The sequence below is a fragment of the Primulina eburnea genome, chromosome 14 (genome assembly GCF_022965805.1).
Source record: "Primulina eburnea isolate SZY01 chromosome 14, ASM2296580v1, whole genome shotgun sequence".
Classification (NCBI taxonomy): domain Eukaryota; kingdom Viridiplantae; phylum Streptophyta; class Magnoliopsida; order Lamiales; family Gesneriaceae; genus Primulina; species Primulina eburnea.
Genome location: NC_133114.1, coordinates 32,657,338 through 32,679,543, shown reverse-complemented (window position 1 = coordinate 32,679,543; position 22,206 = coordinate 32,657,338). Strand labels below are relative to the sequence as shown.

Sequence of the window (22,206 nt, the reverse complement as noted above, 5' to 3'; positions counted from 1 at the left end):
CAAAGAGGGATATATTCATCCAATCGTACGGTGTATTTCAATTTTTCGATTTACTGCACCACGGTGACATATTATGTGATAAGACACATCAATCAAAACATCAAGAAATATGGCTTCAAAAACATTTAAAAAAAAGCAAAAACTTGTGTGAGACGGTCTCACGGGTCGTATTTGTGAGACAGATCTCTTATTTGGGTCATCCATGAAAAAATATTATTTTTTATGTTAAGAGTATTACTTTTTATTGTGAATATGAGTAGGGTTGAACCGTAGATTAAGATCCGCACGAGACCCACTCTTAAAAAAATAAAATAATTCTTCTTTAACAATCACCCTTTAATCAAAACTTTCCACCATTTTCTCAACAATAAGAATTTTAAAATTCGTATTTCATCAATAGATTACAAAATAATGTGAAGTATATCAACCTAAAATATCTCGATGATAAAAAAATCAAAGAGAGATGACTAAGCTAAAGAAAATTTAAAATTTGCCGAATCATAACAAACTTTCCAAAAACTCAGAAAAAGTTTACACATAAATATCCTTCTTTTTAAACAGTAGCTAAATGAAAACATAGTAATATAGTATATATCTACTCTATTATTTTTTGGTGTAGTAGAGCATCATTTATTATACGAATTTTTTTTTTGATAAAATGAAAATAAAAAATTATACATTATATATATAGAATATCCAAAATTATTTTTATTTAATATATCCAATGATTCGATCATAAAGTTTGAACAGAACAACAATATTTGATCAACAAATCAGTCGTGATCTTCTGTTTATGCCAAATCATCAATTCTGTATCAGCAAAAAAAAAAATAAAAAAATCAACCATTATTTATATTAATTTGGTTGTTCAAGTGACGTGGATGCAACAAATTAATTTGATCTTTTATTTTTAAAAGGAAAAACCAGTGTATCTTTCAAGATAGGTCAAAAGATTTGTTTTGTCTTATTGTTTATGGGATAAATGTTTTGGATTTACTGATAATAATTTTAGATATCAAAATCTGAAAATCAGCATATCTGAACGAATTCCAGGAACAAGATAACGATCACATTTTTTGATCTTTATATATTAACAAAACGTGCATTACTTCTCTGCTAATCAACATTCTGAAAAAACCAAGAAAAAAATGGTAGCAAGATCATTCATCATCCTCTCTTTACTTGCGGCCATATTCCTGTTCACCTTCACTTCGGCACGAAATGGACCGTTAGCACGGATTAAGGATTCCACTTCTACTGTCAATGGAAACTACACTCACGTTTGCGATGCTCTTCGGTTTTTTGAGCTCGGATTGAACGTTAAAGACTTCGCATACTGTGACACATCCCTCCCATACGAGGTACGTGTCAAAGATTTGATCGACAGAATGACACTGTCTGAGAAAGTGAATCAAATCGGAGACACTGCCTATGGGGTTCCAAGAATCGGGCTCCCCCAGTACGAGTGGTGGTCCGAGGCTTTGCACGGTGTCTCCGATGTTGGCCAATGGGACCACAAAGCCTCATTCTTCGACGACGATGTCCCTGGTGCAACCAGTTTTCCCACTGTTATTACGACAGTAGCTAGTTTCAACCAATCTCTATGGAAAAGGATTGGCCAGGTGTTATTAAATATATGGATTATTTAAATAGTTTGTGTACTTTTTCGTATACGTACTTCAATGTTAATGCGGCGTTATTCATTTTTATTCTTTTAGGCGGTTTCGACAGAAGCAAGAGCCATGCACAATTTAGGGCATGCGGGACTGACATTTTGGAGTCCTAACATCAATGTTGTTAGGGATCCTAGGTGGGGAAGAGCCCTTGAAACACCGGGGGAAGACCCTTACGTTGTGGGAGATCGTATGCGGTTAATTATGTACGAGGTTTGCAAGACGTTGAGGGAACTGAGAATGTAACAGATCTCAACTCTAGGCCTCTTAAAGTTGCTGCATGTTGCAAGCATTATGCCGCTTATGATGTGGACAACTGGCTCGGGATCGAACGTTACAACTTTGATGCGAGAGTAATATATAAAAAAATTCATTCTAAACTTTGTTTAATGGAATGAGATTTTGATGTGTTCGATTTTGATTATATTTTTTTTTATTTTGAATTGAGGTGACGGAGCAAGACATGATGGAGACTTTTCTTAAGCCCTTCGAAATGTGCGTGAAAGAGGGAGATGTCACCAGCGTAATGTGTTCTTACAACAAGATCAATGGCATTCCTGCATGCGCAGATCCACGGCTTTTGAGGGGTAAAATAAGAGGAGAATGGGATCTTCACGGGTAACTAATTTATATCAAACTATATGGTACTTATACATGTAATGTAACATGCATGCAGCTACTTCATTTCTTAATCTGTTGTTGCAGATATATAGTTTCGGATTGTGATTCCATTGAAGTGATGATAAATCATCAAAAATGGCTTAAAGACGAGCCCGAAGATGCTGTTGCTCAAGCTCTAAAAGCAGGTCAGTTTTGTCCTTCATTTCCGTAGAAATATACTCCCTGAAATCGGGTTCGCAAGAATGCATAACGAGCTTCACCAATAATATCTATTAAAATAGTTATGTGAGACATTTTAACTAATTGTTTAATAATTTATGTCTTAAAATTTATATATTATGATAGTTGATTTTGGAACTGAAACTAAGAAAATATTATAGTTCTGATTTTGGTTTCACTGTTCTTGAGAACCACGATCGGATTTACCTTTATACCCTTAATGTCTAAATCTTAAACAATATTAGTAGATGTTTCAAATACTACCAAATTTTTTGCATTGAATTTATAAATTTTTCATATATATAATTTATTAAAAAGCACTACTAAAATATTTAAATTTTTATTATAGTTAAACTCTTCGAATTCTTATAAGAGATTCATATTTTATACTATTATTAATATAACAGTAGCATTCATAATTATTGATATAAATTCTCCTAAATAATTTATTAAGTTCTTTACTTTCAGTGCTTTGTTATATTATTCTCTATTTATCATGTTATTCTATTATTAAATATATAGTTAATTTTTTCATATATATTATTGTGATACTATAATTTATTTCTTAATTAGAAATTATACTAAAAATATAATTAAAAAATTACAATAAAATAAAAAAAAACATGTAAAGAGAAAATTAAAATTATAAAACATTTAAATGTATTATAAAGATGGATTATCTAAGAAAATTGATATAGAAGTTACGTTTTATTTTTAAAGATGTATAAATTACTACAATCAATGTATATTGTAGTGATAATTCATTAGCATTTATTAGAATTTTACATATATATATATCATTATTGAGTTTTTGGATTTGTATTAATAAGAAGCCTGTTTTTATTTTTTCGCAATAGGAAAAAAAGCCCGTGATCCATATTTTTATAGGTATCTAGATATGAATCTATTCAATTCCTTAATAAATTTATGTTTTTTGATATGAATATTTTTTAAAACTATGATATTTATCTAGAGCATAATATATGATGCGTTCATTTTTTTGTGTTATTTACCATACAGGTTTGGACTTGGATTGCGGGAACTATTACACTAACTATGCAAGAAACTCAGTTAGCAAGGGGAAAGTTGGTGAAAAAGATATAGATGTTGCTCTCAAGAATCTGTACATTGTTCTAATGAGGCTTGGGTTTTTCGATGGAAGCCCACAATTCGAAAAGCTGGATATCACTAACGTGTGCAGCGATGAACATATTGAACTAGCTACCGAAGCAGCACGTGAAGGAATTGTTCTTCTAAAGAATGACAATCAAACACTGCCTTTGAGCACAGACAAAATCAAGAGTATAGCAGTTGTCGGGCCACATGCAAATGCCACGAGCGTCATGATCGGCAACTATGCAGGTCTGATTGATTCAATTATTACATAATAGACATAAATCTCTCACCTAAAACTTCATTGATTAATGCAGTTTCAAAAAAATTTGCAGGTGTTCCATGTCAGTACACATCTCCCATTGATGGCTTCGCCAAATATGGAAAAGTGATCTATGAAATGGGATGTGTAGATGTGGCATGCAAGAATGATAGCATGATTTTCCAAGCAGTCAAAGCAGCAAAGAAAGCCGATGCAACGGTAGTAGTGGTTGGAATTGATTTAAGCATAGAGGCAGAAAGCTTAGACAGGGAAGATTTATTCCTTCCAGGATACCAACATCGATTAATCAATCTTGTTGCATCTCAATCCAAAGGCCCTGTAGCTGTAGTCATCATGTCAGCTGGCGGTGTGGACGTTTCCTTTGCAAGGGATTCTTCTAAGATTCATTCCATCCTTTGGGCTGGATATCCCGGACAAGAAGGTGGTCAGGCTATAGCAGACGTTGTATTCGGCAAATACAACCCTGGAGGGAGACTTCCTCTAACGTGGCACGAAAATGGATATGTCGAAATGCTACCAATGACATCCATGCCCTTGAGACCCATCGATCACCATGGTTACCCCGGGAGAACATACAAATTCTACAACGACTCGAGAGTTTATCACTTCGGGTATGGTCTTAGCTACACGAACTTCTCATACTCTTTAGTTTCGTCCACAAAATCTTTGCAGGTCCAGTTGAACAAATTCCAACACTGTCGAGAGCTGAACTACACCGAGGGCACGTATAAACCAGCTTGCCCTGCGATTTTGATAGATGACTTGCAATGCAACGATCACCATAACATTGAGCTGAATTTGGAGATCAAGAATGTGGGTGAAAGGGATGGAAGTGAAGTTGTGATTGTGTACTGGACTCCACCTAATGGGATTGTGGATGCTCCGATCAAACAAGTTGTGGCTTTAAGAGGGTTTTTGTTGGTGTTGGAGGTAGTGAGAAGGTTAGTTTCGTGTTGAACGGTTGCAAGAGTCTGGGAGTTGTCGATTACAAGGGCTACAATTTGATGCCTTCGGGTGGTGGTACTTTCATCATTGGAGATAATCTGATGAAAATACCCGTCCATATAGATTTTCAACATTAAAGGAACGAACATGTGATTATAAGTATTTGTCTTAGATGTGTGTTTTTATCCTATTTCGGTTATCTTTAACTTGTGCTATTGTTTAATAAATTGAATGCTACTTCTAATTTTATTTTTTTCCAAGTTTTGTTCATCTTTCATTGTCTGATTTTTAAAGCATTCTTAGCTAGATTGTAATGTTAATTTTATTCAAACAAACTATTTTTTATAAAATATCCATTATTTTATTATCTTTGGAAACCTAGAAACATCATCCACATTATTTTAAAAAAAACTTCATATATATGATCCGAAATGCAATAAATCACATTTCAAATATTTTTTCAGAAATTCGGTTAGACATATTTTATCATAAAAGAGCAATATCAGGCATCCTAAACTCATGCATATTCGCTCAAATATATATCTGTGCGTTTGTGTGGTGTGGTGAGGAATGCCAAAAGTCACATATAAAATATTATTCCAAGAAAAATTAAAGGAAATCTAAATAAAACTCAGTAAATTATTTCAGGGATATACTCTCGAGCATACAAATCACAATCACAAACATCAGCCAATCGATAATTCTAGTGACGGAATATTAAAACCGTCACATTAATTACATAGCGACGGTTTTGCCAATAATGTCCTGAACGACGTGCTCTCTGTAATGCTCATTGTCTTAGGAGGAGGTTGAGGTGGGGGAAACTTCTCATTTTTTGTAAATTTATCGAAGTCATGAAGTTGGCCAATTATATAGAACTTCGGTTGGCACAACCTTGATTGCTTTACTTCATGTGTTATGGCTAATGATCAAGATCAGACCTCAAGTGGTATGATGATTCCTTTCTTCATCCAGCTATTATGGTTTCAATTCTTCAATTCTATTTGTTGAGTTATCATTTTTTGTGTAGGTACTATGCAATGGACCCGGAGCTTGTATGCCGCTTTGTGTAATTGCATTCTTTTTCAAGGTTCGCAAAAGTTGAGGAGGCAGTTTTTATTATTTTTCTTGAGAAATCAGGATACTTAATGGAGTTCAAACTGTAATTTTCAGGTTTTTGGGATCCGATGGTCATCCGTTTTCTATGTTGAAAGCATATCTCGTGTTAGGAGGCTATCTTTGAGTGGCTTACTTCTTTACAAACTACAGTTGGCTGATCAATTATTTGTACAATGGCCCCAATTGAAGAGCAAATATCCTCGAGCAAATTATGTCGGTCGCCTTATGTAATGGCTTCATTCTGCTTAAGACTTCCATGAGGTATGTTTAAGCCACCAGATTATTCTGTTTATTTTCATCTTTGTTGCCTCTCGCTTGCTTGGGCAGGGTACCTGTTATTATTAATGGACTACAGCATTGTTTTCAATCAGCGATGAAATGTCAACTGAATGTCGAAAGTAACTTCTATTCCAAGTATACAAGACCGTTCAAATGATTTGGAAATATTAAACTTTATGCATCCAATTCCAGTGTTATTGTGAGCATGAGCTCAACAAAAGTGATTTTCAGCTTAAAAATTGGTCATGAGGTGGGTAGTGGGGAAGGTGGCAAGAATGTGGAGAAGATGCAAGATTTTCTTGGATAATGAGTACGGGTTTATAACGTAAAAGTGTCATGTAAAAATAAAAGTTATATAGATGGCAGCATGAATTTGAAAATATCTTGAGAACAAATAACATCAAATAAATGTTCTTTTATGACAGAAAATGCCGCTGTTATAGATGGCATGTAATAGGTGTCGAGAAAATAATAGATTTTTATTGGATTTTAGGGATTTCTCTGTTTTCCTCACCTTTTATGTTACACATTCTCTGGACTTCGATGTTCAAAGGGATGATAAGTATAATCAACTCTGTGATTTAGTAAAGTTTTTTAAGCTGTGGAGGTTTCATTCTCTTGGTGGGGAATTATATATTCTTCCTTGGACTTAATATCATCGAGATATTGCTGATAAACATACGATATAGAGCCCCATATAGCCAAGATCATGGCCACGATTTTAATCCCTGTCATCTTGTCTTGGAAAACAACAACCGCTAATATTGGAATGACCGGCACATTCACAGTACTGACTACATTAGCAAACAGGGAAGAGACCTTCAGAATTAGAGCCACCAAACCAATTGAAAAAAGCTGCCAAGCTAATGCTGTCCATACCAAAGTCATCACGTAGGATTTCTTGCCTAGTTGAAACTCCTGCATCTCCGCCTTCAATGTCTTCCATTCTCCACTGACAAAAAGGCCAACTAAAAGAGTGCAAGATGTCACCAGTGATTCATAAAATATAACATTCAAGATTTCCTCGATGGTTTGCATTTTTAGCACCTTCCCATAAGCCCTCTGGGCTAGTGATGTCTGTAACGCGTATCCAGCAGCACCACTGAGGGTGCAAATAAACCCCAACACATACTTTCCTTCTGTAGAATGACCTGTTGAGTCAGATTGTAGCACAAGAAGTACGGAAGACGTTGTGAGAAGCAAAATTGAATTCAATACATAGGGAGTGAGTTTCTGAGAATTGAGAAAGTAGGAAAAAAAAGCATTGATACCCAACTGGCTTGCACAAATCAGGGAAAATGTGGATGCAGGTAGGTACTTAAGCCCAACTGCATATAACAAGCAATCTAGTGCAAGAAAAGTGCCAAAAATTACATATAGAGCTGCCAAGGATAATTTCATGGACAAGTTTGAATCTGTCGTGGGATTTTTCCTCGATGTTATGTAAAGGAAAGGAAGGAGGATGGGAAATCCGGCAGACTGCACAAGCGCTGCGATGTACTTGCTTTTGCCTCCTTTTTCATAGTACAGTCTTCCGAGAAGTGTTGCAGTTAATTGCCCACAGAGCACAAGAATTGAAAAAATGGCCAGATGGAACCACCTCGTGTTTTTGAAGCTTGGAGAACATCTTGGTAGAGTTGATATTTCCATCTCCATGGAACTCTAGAAATGTTTGTTTAGTTTCTTGAACTGGTAAATCATCAACAGGATAACAATTCTTGATACAAAAAAAAAATTAAAAATTGTGGTGCACAACAAAGAGGATTGCAGAGAATGTTTGCGTTGTTGAATTTTTTTAATATAATTTAAAGCACTTTTTTATCTGTAAATTGAAAGCATTTAAATCCAATGTTCTGACTTTTTTCTTGATCTGGCTACTTTACCAATGTTCAACAGGTCATATCGGAATAGAGTTGATTTTATTCTACTCCAGGCTACTGCCTTCAAAGGCAAGCAGGTGCAGTCGCCTAATGACCAAATATCGATAAAAAATTTATCCTTCTAAATACATCACCCTCATCAGTCACACAGAGAAATACGCACACTACAAATTTAGTTTAATTCCTCACAAACAACAGAAATAGTTGGAGAAAGCACCAATTGTTCCTGTTATTTGTCATTGCCTTCACTCGTAAGTCATGAAATGCAAAAGAAATAATAGAAAAGGTCTTGGAGATAAAGAGTAACTCACTTTGGATGTTCAGCTGATTTTCTTGAGTGCGCTCCATGGAAAATATGTTAATGGAGTGTATGGATGAAGATTTATAAGACAAGACAGATGTTTTACATAGGAAAAATAGTTCGATGTTTGCTGAAATAAATGGTTGTAAGAATAAAAACAACATCACTTCTTGATTTCTCAACTCTCAGCCTTTGTCTACCCTCAGTGACTGGATGCCTTGGTATCTTGTGCATATACTCTCTCTGCCTATGAATGAAATTAACGTCTCCAGGGAAAAAAAATATTTGAAAATTTTGAAGTTCCCCAACTGGATGCTCATAAATTTATATTTTGGCTTGATTTCAACACGAATTGTCGAGAGTGATTTAAGTTGATAACATATTGAGATATTGTTTTGTATTAACTTCTTACATTCTTCGTTTGTCATATTTTTGCTTAAACTTTAATATCTTAAAAGAAATATCAGATCGAGAATTCAGATAAGGAGATGCGTCATGTGTCCTACCAAATTCTACCTTGAACCAAACCATATTAGTCCTTTTATTCTACAAATATCATTGGCTTGGGCCCTCTACTCGCAGAGTGCTGGGGAACTGAAATTTCTTCCACGCATCAAGAGTGTGTGTTTTGTGTATGTATAGTTAACGTCATATTGAACAAATTTAACATGCATGCTCACCAGAATCCTAGGACTAGCATATTTCTTTACTTGGTTTAGACAGACGAATCTCGTGGCAACACTAAAATAATCAATATTTCACAACGTAGGTGGCTGCTAAAAAAGAAAGAGAAAACGTGACAAAAATTGGTTGCCAGCAGATGACCTTTTCGACAGTATTTAAGATTATTAAACAGAGTACATATTGGTCTTAGAGATGGATAGCAACTATAAGCATTAAGCAAACATCCAAGATCTGGATACACCTATGCCTTATGTTTTGTTGTCTCAATTTACAGAGACAGCCCTTGCTAGAAACTTGAACCGAGTGATTTGTGAACTATCCAAGTCTTTGAGTTAGGGAAACTTCTTCAATATCATCAGTTTCCTTTTTCTGCTTCATCTTCATCTCCTCCAGATAATGGTGGTACATATAGGACACAAACCCCCATATTGCCAATATCATCGATATGGCCTTCAATCCAGTGAGTTTATCCTGCAGAAAAATCACGGCCAATATAGGGGCTACCGGTAGCCCAAGAATGCTGATGACATTGGAAAACAACGATGAGATCTTAAAAATCAGGCCAATGCAACCTACAAGAAATATTTGCCAAGAAACAGCTGTCCAAAACAAGTTCAACACATAAGAAACCTTTCCAGATTCAAATCTGTCCATTTCTCTGTCTAGTGTACTCCACTCCCCGCTCGCAAAAAGCCCGATTATGACCACAAATGTCGCGACCACGCATTGGTAGATAGACATATCAACGACAGCACTAAGGGTTTCTTTCTTGATTATCTTCTGGAAGGCGAGCTGCGTGAGGGACAGCATTAGCCCGTATCCAGCTGATGCACCGAGGGTGCATAAAAACCCGATAATATACTTCTTTTTCGATGCTTTGTTCGAGTCTCCAGGGTCAGATTGGAACATGAGTAGCACAGAGGATATGGTTAGGATAACTAACGAGTTGACTATGTATGGGCTGAACTTTTGTCTGTTCAAGAAAAAGGAAAAGACGGCATTGAATCCTAACTGGCTTGCACAAATCAAAGTATATGTAGTGACAGGTAAATATTGGAGCCCAATTGTGTATAACATGGCATCTCCTGCTAAGAATATCCCTAAGCAGAGGTACACTGAAGCAAGATTCAAGGGGGAAGAAGGATTTCTTGTCGTGACTTCCGTTTGGTCTTTATCGGTTTTCATGAACCACTGAAAAGGGAAGAGAATCGGGAATCCTGTAACTTGTACTAATGTACCCATCCATTTGCTGTTTCCACCTTTGGTAAAGTAGACCCGACCCAAGAGTACACCCAAATTTTGACCCGCCAAGACGAAGAATGAGAATACGGCCATTTGAATCCACCATTTGTACTGTTTAAGAAATGGGAAGCTGGAAGTTGGGTGGTTGGTTTCTGCAGTTCTCGCCAAATTCGAACTTTCCACTCCATCTCTTAAACCTAGTGCTGAACATCACATCAAATCATACATAAGAACTTTATAAACAGATAATAAAGATCATCATCACAGGAAATATTAGATATACATTTATATATCACGAGGATCAAACCATGGGGAGGAAATGTTTCAAGAAACAGTACAATAAGGAAGTAATATATATTCGTCAGAAAACCAAAGCAATAGCATACATATCTCACCGTTATTGATGTCTGGTTGCAGCTCTTGAGCTGTAGTTCCCATGTCGAATACGAGAAAATGTTGGTTTATTGAAGGTGGTAAGAGTTGACAAGATGTACTCAAAGTACGTACGTATATACTGGTTGGTGACCTTTGGTTAAGCCTTTATAACGACATTAACTTCCCACGCAGTCGAATCTAATTTTTTGTAAAATTAGAAACACAAGGCCAATTGCGTTTCAGAATTGTTCTCTTTTTGTTCAAGATTTGCCGTTCTGAGTTCGCAAGGTGTCAATCAACGCATTAAAAGTCCTAACTCTTTGTGGTGCTAAATATGTATACTTAATAATAACTAAGCAGTCAAAATCATTGCCCCCACATACAAGACTTTGACGTAGATTTTGTCTATATACGTGAACCACCACCTTACCTAGATGAAGAAGAGACATGGCCACCCCACCCCACCCCACCTCAAATTATACTATATATATGTCACATTATATATGTCTTTGATGACTCGAGAGTGGCAACTATAAATAACTAATCCGCACAATACATTCTTATTACATAGTAGTAAAACTGTCGAAATGGATCAGCCACCATCTGACCATCACAACCCATTTATCAGACGATACGAAACAAGACGGCCAACCCGCCTTTTTTTTTTTAGTTTCTTATTTGACTCTGTGAAGCAACTTTAACCCAATTATTGAAAAGACCAAAGTGAATGCTATGGTGTGTCCTCTGGTTATCCACTCAAATGTTATTATATCCTGACAAAATTTATATCTATTCGACGTTATATATTTGACAACCGTGGTCTGTCCTTCTCCTAGTGGTAGGAAGGAAACAGTATGTGGCCATGTTTCGATTGCATCCTCGCAACCTATTTTTCTTTTCTCGTTTATAAAAATTGCGCATGCATATTATATAACCTCGATTTTGATCAGTTTTTTAGTAATATTTTAATATTATATCAATTTCTTTTCTTTTTTTAGAATTATTATATCAATTTCTAATGCTTCCCAACATCATTCCTTATTACAATTAGTCCAATTCTTTATCACTTTATACATTGGCAAAAACTTATGTGAGACGGTCTCACGGATTGTATTTGTGAGACAGATCTCTTATTTGGATCATCCATGAAAAATTATTATTTTTTATGTTAAGAGTATTACTTTTATTGTGAATATCGGTAGGGTTGACCCGTCTAAAAGATTATGATCCGTGAGACGGTCTAACATGAGACTCACTCTTATACATATACTTGTATTACATAGTATTTTAGTCAAATGTATTTTATCATCTAATATTCTATGAGTTGAATTGTGTATTGTCTAAATTAATATTTGTGTTTAATTTATTGTCTGAAATTGGTATTCAATTTATGATTGATTTATTATGTGTGTTAAATTTTTGTTTAAGTATTTGATTTATTGTGTTTATTTTTAGATTATATTAGTTTTAAGTTTTATTTACTGTGTTTATTTTTTAATCATTGTTAGTTTTAATTTATTTTGTTTTTTTTTTGTTTAATTTATTGTTCTAATATTATCTTTAAAATAATGAATTATTTATGAGTTATTTGTTGTCCAAATCGTTTTTGTGTTTAATTTGTTGTTTTAAATTGGTGTTTAATTTATCTTTGATTTATTTATTATGTTTATCTTTAGATTATTATTAGTTTTAAGTTTGATTTATTGTATAAGTTATACACATGGTCGTAATTTTTTATTTTAAAGTTTTGTTTGCAATATATTATTTAAAATATTTTCACGTTTCAATCCAATGAAATGTTTGAAAATTGTATACAGAAACTAAAAAGGCTAATATTAATAAATACTTTATTCCAAAAAAATTTAAGTTTTATGGTTTCAAAATGTATGAGTTTTAGATTTTTCTATCAATATTTTGCACCAAAAAATGATCGTTTTTATATTTGAAAAGCATGTGTTTAAAACATTATGCATGCTCCAAACCTTTTGACATTTTCATTATTTCATATATAGGTTTTCGATCATTATCATAACATTAAATAAAAGTCCAATGAAAACTGTATTTTTATTGATGTTATTCATATTTTATTATTCATTATTGTTAATATATGTCTTTCAGTTTTTCAATGTCTGTATTTTATTTTTTGTTGTTGTATTTCATGTATTTAGCTCGATTTGATATGTATATATATATATATATATATATATTTTGTTTTGTATTTGTCATTTAGTCAAACTTGAATAAAAAAAATTCTTGATGAATTTACCTTAACCCAAATGCATTATTGCCAGCATTCTAGTGAAAAAAATGTCATCTCGAATATTTTGATGTCAATAAAAAATTAAACTTACCTAAATATATCAGAGTATAAAAATAGATATTTCATACTCTTTCACCTATGAAGTACTCTAATAAAGAAACACTTAAGTTATTTTATATATTTTGGATAATAGAATTCTTTAATTTCATATGTGTTCAGTAAGCTAGAAAACAAGAGTTTGTTGGTATGATATTTAATTTTCTCAACGTTATGTGTGAAGCAAGAAAAAAACAATTGTGTGAAGAAAAAAAAAAGAAATATTATTAGCCAATTAAATATCACAAATATGATCAAAGGTGAAATATATTATTTAATATTATTGCTTAAACATGTAAAATTACTTACTTTTTTGAGATTTGTTGATCGTTGTATTTCTTCAACTTTCAAAGATGATGTATACAGAAGAAGTCAATTAGAATCAAATCATGGCTACTTTTAAATGTATACAGAAGAAGTCAATTAGAATCAAATCATGGTACTTTTAAATGTTTAAAATTAAATGTAATTGTATATTTCACATATCACATATATTGAGAAAATTTTGTGCATGAAGAAAATTATTGTAATTTCAAAACAAAGCGATCTTGTTAAGTTACTACGTGAAACACAATTGCTTATATAGGATAAAACACTAATGACCAAACACTTAGCAAATGAAGTTATAGATAGAAGCTTACAAAAATTAACTGAAACTTGAAAACCGTTTGGTGATAAGATTGTTGGTTGTACTTGGAGGTAACTTCATGCAAGTTTTACTAGTTATTCCAAAAACAATCATTTATTGAAAACACTAAATGACATAAAAAATATGAAATCAACTGCGCTAACATAAAAATGTATCCACGTGCAACACACGTTATATTTATTAGTTCAATTTAGATATCACACCCTAATTATCAATATCGATTCAAAGTTTCAAACATAACATAAATAATATGTATCATACTAAATCTTGTACTACCGAACATATATTTTTTCCTACAAAATAATTTCCGTAACATTAAAAAAAAAAAAAAAAAACAAACCCGATGTGTGCGCACGCGCTGTAGAAAACATACGAAGTCGCCAAATTAATTAAAACGTTAAAGCGTAAAACTTGCGAGGATTTAACTCTTAAATGAGAGAAATTGAGCCGTTCATTTCGGTTGATTATATCCTACATGTAGAGGTACTACCCACATGATATAATCAAGTACCCAAATTTAGCCCCACACACATGGGATCCACTAATTTTTTTAAAATCACAATGTGTGTGAATCTTATCCATCCAAATCATGTGGAGGCAACGTCCCCTTAAGTAGCATCGACTTAACCGTTCATTTCAATGTCAACCTTCCAACTTTGGGAATTGGTAATGATAATGATAATGATGATTACAAGATTATTATACCATTATTATGTGGACTAAGACAACCGCAGTGGACAAAATTGACTAATTACTTTCCACCCCCGACTTTTTCCAACACCACCAAAAAATATATATTTTTAATATATATCTAATATAAATAAATAACAACATAAAACGACATCCAATTAGCTACCATGATGCCCTTTTAGGGCCGGCGATGTTTGGTAACGTGTTTGAAGGGATCTTGTTCAACTCATTGCTTAAAAATGCTAGTTATATAATTTTCTTGTCGAATTTACTCGTCTCACGGAAAAATATACACGAGACTTTCTTACCAAAAAAAAAAACCTACTAATGTGTGTGCACCCCCATGTGATATGGCAAAATAAGGATATATGGTATTATATAAAGATTGATAAAAAAAATTTGGTTATAGATGGATATTAATTGAGTTTAAAATACCCCTATAAGTAAACAAACTAAACTATCCTTTTATTTTTTAAAATAAAAATTGATAACAAAATCCTATTATGGTAAATAATTTAAACTCACTTATATATCTAACTACACAAAAACTCTTGTGAACGGTTTTATGAGTCAATTTTGTGAGACATATCTTTTATTTGGGTCACTCATTAAAAAGTAAAAAATTTATGCCGAAAATATTATTTTTTAATATAAATATAGACATGATTGACGTGTCTCGCGGTTAAATATATGTAGCTACCATCACATTATTATTAATCTATTAACTTATTTAAATTTCATGTTCTAATTATTTAATTAATGTATTTATCATAAGCTCGTTATTTTGCTAATCTATCTAAGTTTGGATGCTATTACAAAAAAATTTCGAAATATGATAATCATATATGTGTAAAATATATGTTAATTAGCTAGTTCTTGAAAAAGGCAAAACTAATTAAACCTTAAGAACATAATTTCTTAATTTTGGTTCTCAAGTACTTTTGGAGTCACATTTCTCTACACAGACTTGATTTTTTTTAAAAAAACAGAAGACGAATATTTTTCTTTAATCCAAACAATCCTACAATAATAGCGAGTTCACAAAAAATTAGACGACTCTTGATCCCAATGCATGGATTGGATGCCACACGCATGCTCAAAATATATATTTAAGAATAATTAAAGAGCAAATCTTGCCATTTTTTGGGCTTATGCTTAGGTTTGTTTCAATTAATAAACCAAAATTTGTCTGATTCAAGAGGCCCAAAGAATATGTGTTTTCATCCTAAAGAAGGGGGAAATGGCATGCAAGCAAAGTTAATAGAGCAGGTCTCATGTGAGACCGTCTCACGGATCTCAATCCGTGAGACGGATCAACCCTACCCATATTCACAATAAAAAATAATACTCTTAGCATAAAAAGTGATATTTTTTCATGGATTATCCAAATAAAGATCTGTCTCACAAAATACAACCTGTGAGACCGTCTCATACAAGTTTTTGCCAAGTTAATATATATTTAACAAAATCGCAACAAATTTTTTGGATAAAGTATCAACAAATATTTGATCCCATTAAAGATGTAAATGAGCTCGTTGGAGAAAATTTAGAATATAAAAATTGGCAAAAACTTGTGTGAGACGGTCTCACGGGTTGTATTTGTGAGACGAATATCTTATTTGGGTCATACATGAAAAAGTATTACTTTTTATGCTAAGATATTACTTTTTATTGTGAATATGCGTAAGGTTGACCCATCTCACAGATAAAGATCCGTGAGACCGTCTCACAAGAGACTCACTCATAAAAATTAGATGTAATTAAGAGTATTGTTGTCCAGATCAAAGAGCCCGTATGATATATATGTATCTGTAGCAGCGAAGAAATAACAATAATTAACCATATCAAAATAATTTTTTTTTTTAATTATAACCTACAATTTTAAAATGAGAATACATACATATATATATATATATATATATATATATATGGATGATAATGATATTTATAGTGTACGTATATCCTTATGGTTTTTTTTTAAAATTATTTGTATGCTTTATTATATATGGTCGTCCACTTGGTTATTGATTGAATATTTCCTTAACTTGCAATCCACTCTCGTGATTATTATTATTATTATTATTATTATTATTATTATTATTATTTATTTATTTATTTATTTATTTATTTGTTTAGAGTTTCCGGTGATATAAAATACAATATCCTAAATTAACAACCAAATCGTTTGGCTTTTATATTATAAACTTGAATCCGAACTTAAAAGAATTTTCTGTTGATTCGGTGGTTGGATTATTAGTTTTATAAACAAATACATAAATATTTACACGTGCCCTTATCCAAATGCTTCTCGTGGCATTCTTATGAATCATGCAATAATCATTTGATTAACATCCTGTTCTCGGAACGTAACCACAAAAATAACATTTAATTAAAGAACATAGTATACTTATTCTATGTACATATATATAAAAATATATGCATATTATTTATTTATACACATACATATATATATATATATATATATATATATATATATATATATATTTATTAAAAAATATCACGGCTGAAATAATCAACATGTTGGCAGAATTGATTATATATAAACTGTAAAAAGTTGGTAAATTCATGCGTATATATATACCGATTTACGAACTAGATTATGTAGAAAGAATTAATTATTAAATAATAACCTTCATGTATATACTTTGGAATCCAATTAATTATGTTACATGCATGAAGTCAGTCGAAAAAATATGAAAAAAATAATATATTTTAGAAAATCAATTAGTATATTAAATGTAAAAATCATTTCATTGAAAGCCAGAACTCCCTCTTACCTCCATGGATCGTCTTTTTCTACCGATAAAACTCATAATTAACATGCCCTGGATATACATATATATTGCTGCTATGTACAACAGAAGCGTAGATAAGCCAAGCGCGGAACTATATAGTTAGTCAGTAAACTAATTAATTAAGAGTGGCAAAACATATATAGTTAATTAATAAAACAACCTCGTTTCGATCGATCGATCACATGTTGAGATTGAAGTAAGTAATACTCGTCAGAATTCTTGTTTGGGAAAGGCGGGAGGCGGAATTATATCTTGCAACAGTCCATGGCCAGAAACATGCAAGTTATAAGATTGCTGATCATGATCATGCACCAGTGTACCCAAAGATTGCTGCTGCTCCTGCTCCTGATGATGATCATACACAAGGTTTCCCCCGCTAAAATTGCTCATGTAAAGTTGGTAAGGCATTTGAAGTAAGATTTGTTGCTCTTGCAAAAATGGCGGCGGAGTTATAAGCATGGAACCAGCTGGGGCAAACATTCCGGTCGCCACGTTGCCTCGGAGGGTGGCGGGGACGTGGTGGTTGTGTTGCCCTTCGTACGTTGTGACCACGATTGAAGGGTCTTGAAAGGATCTCTCTACGCGTTTCTTCACCGGACATTTCGGAGTCGTGCATCTATAGTAGCTTCTGAAAATCAAAGGGTTTAATTTCACCAGTTTTACTTGCACCAACTAAATGATCAGTAAAATAAAATGTTAAAGAAATGTACATTTAACCTTGGATAAGGACTGTTCTTGACCGCTTTTTGTCCGTATTTTCTCCATCTGTATCCATCTTCCAATTGATCAATCTCACTCTTGGTCATGAAAGCAAATCGAGGCTCCCTCTGCTTCTTCTCTCTTTTCTTCTTTGATTTGTTATCCCTTTCATTAATTGGATCAAATAATTTCACATGATTAGTCCTTGGATCTTGATTTATTATTAACCTTAATATACAGTCAAGAAACTAAAAGAACTGATTGAAAAATTACTCTTTCTTGGAGCTCATGTCTTCTCCATCTTCAGCAGCTTCTTTTACTCGAGCGCTATCAAGTTTTTGACTCTTCTTGGAATCTAATTCCTCGCCTGGCGCTGCCTCAGTGGAGGAGGCGGAAATCGAAGAATTGGGTGTAACTGGGGTTTCGCCGCCTCCCAACCCCTGATTATCCACTACCGTCGCCCTCAGCTCTTCTTTCGCAGAAGAAGACAGTGGCAACATGCCAAAGGCGGCGGAAGAAATCGTGTTTTGGCCGGAAGATCCATGCAGAAAGTCGGTGAAAGTACTTAAGTACAAAGAAGGATCAAGCACTTGTACTTGATGAACCGACGAATCTCCCGGAAAGAAATAAGAAGCTTTGGAGGAGTTATTGTTAGCTGGCGCTGCATTGATGGTGTTTGAGTATGGAAAGTTGGCGGATCCGCCGGGGTTACGGCGGAGATCATCGTGAAATGTTTGGTGATAGTAAAATCCATCTCTGAATTCTTCAGACATGAAAATTGTCGAAGAAGTTTGCTAGTTAATTAATTGGTAGCTAGAGAGAGTGAGGAGGAGGAAATGATAAGAAGTTAATTTGACAGCTTCTTACACCGGTCTTTATTTATGCTTTGACGAGAATAACATATGATTGAGGTCACTAAGGAGTAAGGACAATTATTCTGCTAATACAATTTTTTTATGAAACGTAATTAAATATAAATAATACATTTCATTTTTTTGTTTTATGTAGTTATATATTTTTAATTTGTTAAAAAAATTGTTACAGTTCGATTGATATTAATCAACTAGCATTACTAATTTTCACAAGATTTATAAAATGGAATAACTCTTGTGTAAAATGGTTTTATTTGTAAATTTGTTTGGACATCGAACACTGAAATTTTTTGAATTATTTTGGTATGTTGAGATTAGGATTTGGACTTAACATTAAGTCAAATTTTGAAAATTTTGGTCATGTTAATGTTAGGATGCGTGTCTAACTCAACTCAAAAACTTAGCTTAACATGAGAGATTGTTCAAGTTCATGTATATTCACACTCTTATCCAACCGGTATGAGACATCTGACATTGCAAATTAAATTTTTTGAAAAATAATCATTTCTAAGTGTATTTGAGTGTATTCAAATACAATTTAAAAGGTTAATTTTTTTGTTATTTTGTTAATTATATCATTAACAATGGTGGTCATTTCATCGAAACGTTTAATTTCATATTAGTATTTCTTGATCAGAGATTATTCTTGATTTCTTCGATAAATCCCAAGTCAGTTTAAAAAATAAAATAAAAAAATCATGTGATTTGTCATTAATATTGATTTTAGCACAGAATTTTTACTGTGTAAACTCCTCCATCGATAGGTTAGGATATTGTACAAAATGCGTGGATTTAAAAATGAGGCACAAGTCAACCAGGAATAGTTTGCGTTATAATACGTGGAAGTTTTTTATTGGAGCATTTTGTTATATTATATGTTACATTGATATTCGTACATATATCTTAGCTTCTATGCTTTCTGAGTTTCACATGCATAGCAATAAATATGCATATTAAAATAGTAAAGAATTTTATTTAAATTATATCATCCCATTTCGGATTTATAAAATAATAATTCAATAATGGGGAAATATTTTCGTGTTTATTCGGTACATAAAATTGATCAATCAAACTTTTTCTTTTTTCTTTTTTTTTAAAAAAAGAAGCAATTAATTAGCATGTATGAAGACAAATATATAGCTAAGGTTAGGCAAGCTGGTCTTTAGTCAAAGATTAAAGCTATGGACTAAAGTGACCAAGACGACAAATTTAATTTTATATATATTTGTCACACATAAATTTTATATTTTGACCTTTATAATTGTATGGAATATCATTCTTCTCACTTCTTGCTATATAATTAACATATGATGATATATACTTAGAATCTTAGATTATGAAAACATCGATCCAAGCTTTCTTAATTCCTATTACTTTACATATCGTACGTCAATTAATGGTCGATTATTAATTGCTTTGGGATTTTTCTTGAAAAAAAATGAGAACATAAAATGTATTTTTAAAAGATCTGATTAGCCATTTAATTTAATTTCAAGTTAACTTGTAAATTAATGAAATCGGTCCTTGTAACGGGTGGACTACAATAATTAATCAGCTGTCACTTCGTGACACGATGACGGTATGCCTTTCTTTCTTTGATCTCTTAAATTAAATAATAATTAGGCATCAATCTTATCACCAACCAGTTTCTTCCAATGTTTCACCGTTACATTTAATCGTGAATAAATTACGAATGCAAAATATATTTTATTAGAAAATAACAATTGTTTTTATCAGAAAAACAATCGAGTTTGAGTTACATATTTAACATTTTTAGTTATAAATTTTCATAAAACATCAAGCGTTCGGTCGAGTAAAATCAATCGAATGATCAGATGTTTAATCTGATATTATACGGTCGAGTAAAATCAATCGAATAATCAGAAGTTTAATCTGATATTATACTATAAGTCAGCGATGATCAAATTTAGTTAACTTGCCGATACGTTGATTATGCCCAAATTATCGGACAACTGAAATGAATTTTGGAACTAAGGAAGCAACAAATTATTGTGGCTACCATATGCGGGGGAGACCAAAATGAAAGAGACGTTATTAAACAATTGGAAAATAATACACGAGGAAACCGCTATTAGGACAAACTCTTCATAAAATTAATTTGAAAGCGTAATCTTATCACGATTCTTTGTAAATCGTGCATATTTTCTTGGCGAATATTTGTCAATTTTAAAGGGAAAAATACTTATATTTTAAAATTAATCGGGAAACATATTATGTGAAAAGATTTGATGATTGGCTAAAACACAATTAATAAAGAGAGAAAAATGTGGAATGATTGGTGGTTTAAGAAGATTTGGGAGAGATAAAGAATAATTTTTATGTTAATAAAGAGCGTGAAATAATTGACTATAAGTTGGCGCCCATTATACGTGACAAAGTGTATGGTCTTTCTTGGGTATGCATGTATGTACTGCTCAATGGAAGTCTCTATCAGCGCAGAAGAGGGCAGGTTTGTTAGGTGTGTGTGTAGACTCAAATAAACATCACATCCATATAATTGGTAAAAGGAAAGGAGATTTTAATTTTTTTATTTAATATTCAAGCAATAGATGAATCTATTTTTTTTTTTATATGTTTTCATATTTTTCAAAAAAAAAAAAAAAGAATGATGAGCTGCCTTGGTTCTGTTATTGTATTTCATGGGCAAAAACCTAAATATAGATAGTATTGGCTAAATTACGAAAGTTGGAAAAGGGGGGTACTTAATAATTTGGGGAAAAGAAGATTAATTAGTCAGCTCAAGACTGAGTCAAATATATATCAACTTGCATCCCATAATAATTTATTATTGTAAAACCGTCACCATACTCCAACACGGCAACACCACTTCCATATTCATAGTTCCAATTAGATAAAAATGTCAAAAAAAAAAATTTACTTGCGATATATCGGCTGGTTTTTATTTAGTTTTTAGTTTAGATTATTATAATATAATTGAAATCTTGTCTCAAATTTGGAATCTTACTAGTGTGGTGATAGTTTTGAACAACCTAATAAATTCTAGCTTTCTTGCAACTAAAAAACTCTTCCCAAAGTCAATGGTCCCAATGATTTATGTGACATCCACTCCACTTGGGATGCTTGGAATTAGTCAATGCTAACATATTTATTCCATTAATTTTTTTTACATTACATAGGAAAAAAATAGACAAATAATGTGCATATGATCTCTTTCTTCTTTTGATTTGTAGCCAAGTTAGGCTTCAAATGTGAAAGGTCTTTGTTGGATTCTTGACCTTTGTGTTCTCCGTATTGACTAAAAACTCTCTACTTTAGGTTAAGAAAATTCTGCTTCTATATTATATTATGCTTATGGGATGCTAATCAACCAAAAACAACATTAAATATATTCATCGTTTCACTCATGGG

The 22,206-nt window shown here is 32.6% G+C and overlaps 3 protein-coding genes and 2 pseudogenes across 3 annotated transcripts; 2 read left to right on the top strand and 3 right to left on the bottom strand.

The window, feature by feature from the left end:
• The first annotated feature begins 1,121 nt into the window (after window positions 1–1,121).
• LOC140811390 (probable beta-D-xylosidase 5) lies at window positions 1,122–5,103 on the top strand (annotated as a pseudogene).
• Window positions 5,104–5,424: 321 nt separating this feature from the next.
• On the top strand, window positions 5,425–6,340 carry LOC140811366 (uncharacterized; annotated as a pseudogene).
• Window positions 6,341–6,542: 202 nt separating this feature from the next.
• LOC140812863 (purine permease 21-like) lies at window positions 6,543–8,142 on the bottom strand. Its single transcript, XM_073171229.1, has one exon. It carries the CDS (start codon window positions 7,906–7,908, stop codon window positions 6,847–6,849), a length of 1,062 nt encoding a protein of 353 aa, XP_073027330.1. The 5' UTR covers window positions 7,909–8,142; the 3' UTR covers window positions 6,543–6,846.
• Window positions 8,143–9,161: 1,019 nt separating this feature from the next.
• Window positions 9,162–11,041, bottom strand: LOC140812076 (purine permease 21-like). Its single transcript, XM_073170270.1, has 2 exons — window positions 10,755–11,041; window positions 9,162–10,562 (listed from the first exon to the last, which is right to left on the bottom strand). The coding sequence occupies exons 1-2, from the start codon at window positions 10,795–10,797 to the stop codon at window positions 9,433–9,435; spliced, it is 1,173 nt and encodes a 390-aa protein (XP_073026371.1). The 5' UTR covers window positions 10,798–11,041; the 3' UTR covers window positions 9,162–9,432.
• A 6,239-nt stretch (window positions 11,042–17,280) lies between these two features.
• LOC140811957 (WRKY transcription factor 71-like) lies at window positions 17,281–18,807 on the bottom strand. Its single transcript, XM_073170095.1, has 3 exons — window positions 18,218–18,807; window positions 17,963–18,109; window positions 17,281–17,873 (listed from the first exon to the last, which is right to left on the bottom strand). Exons 1-3 carry the CDS (start codon window positions 18,715–18,717, stop codon window positions 17,456–17,458), a joined length of 1,065 nt encoding a protein of 354 aa, XP_073026196.1. The 5' UTR covers window positions 18,718–18,807; the 3' UTR covers window positions 17,281–17,455.
• Between the last annotated feature and the right edge of the window lie 3,399 nt (window positions 18,808–22,206).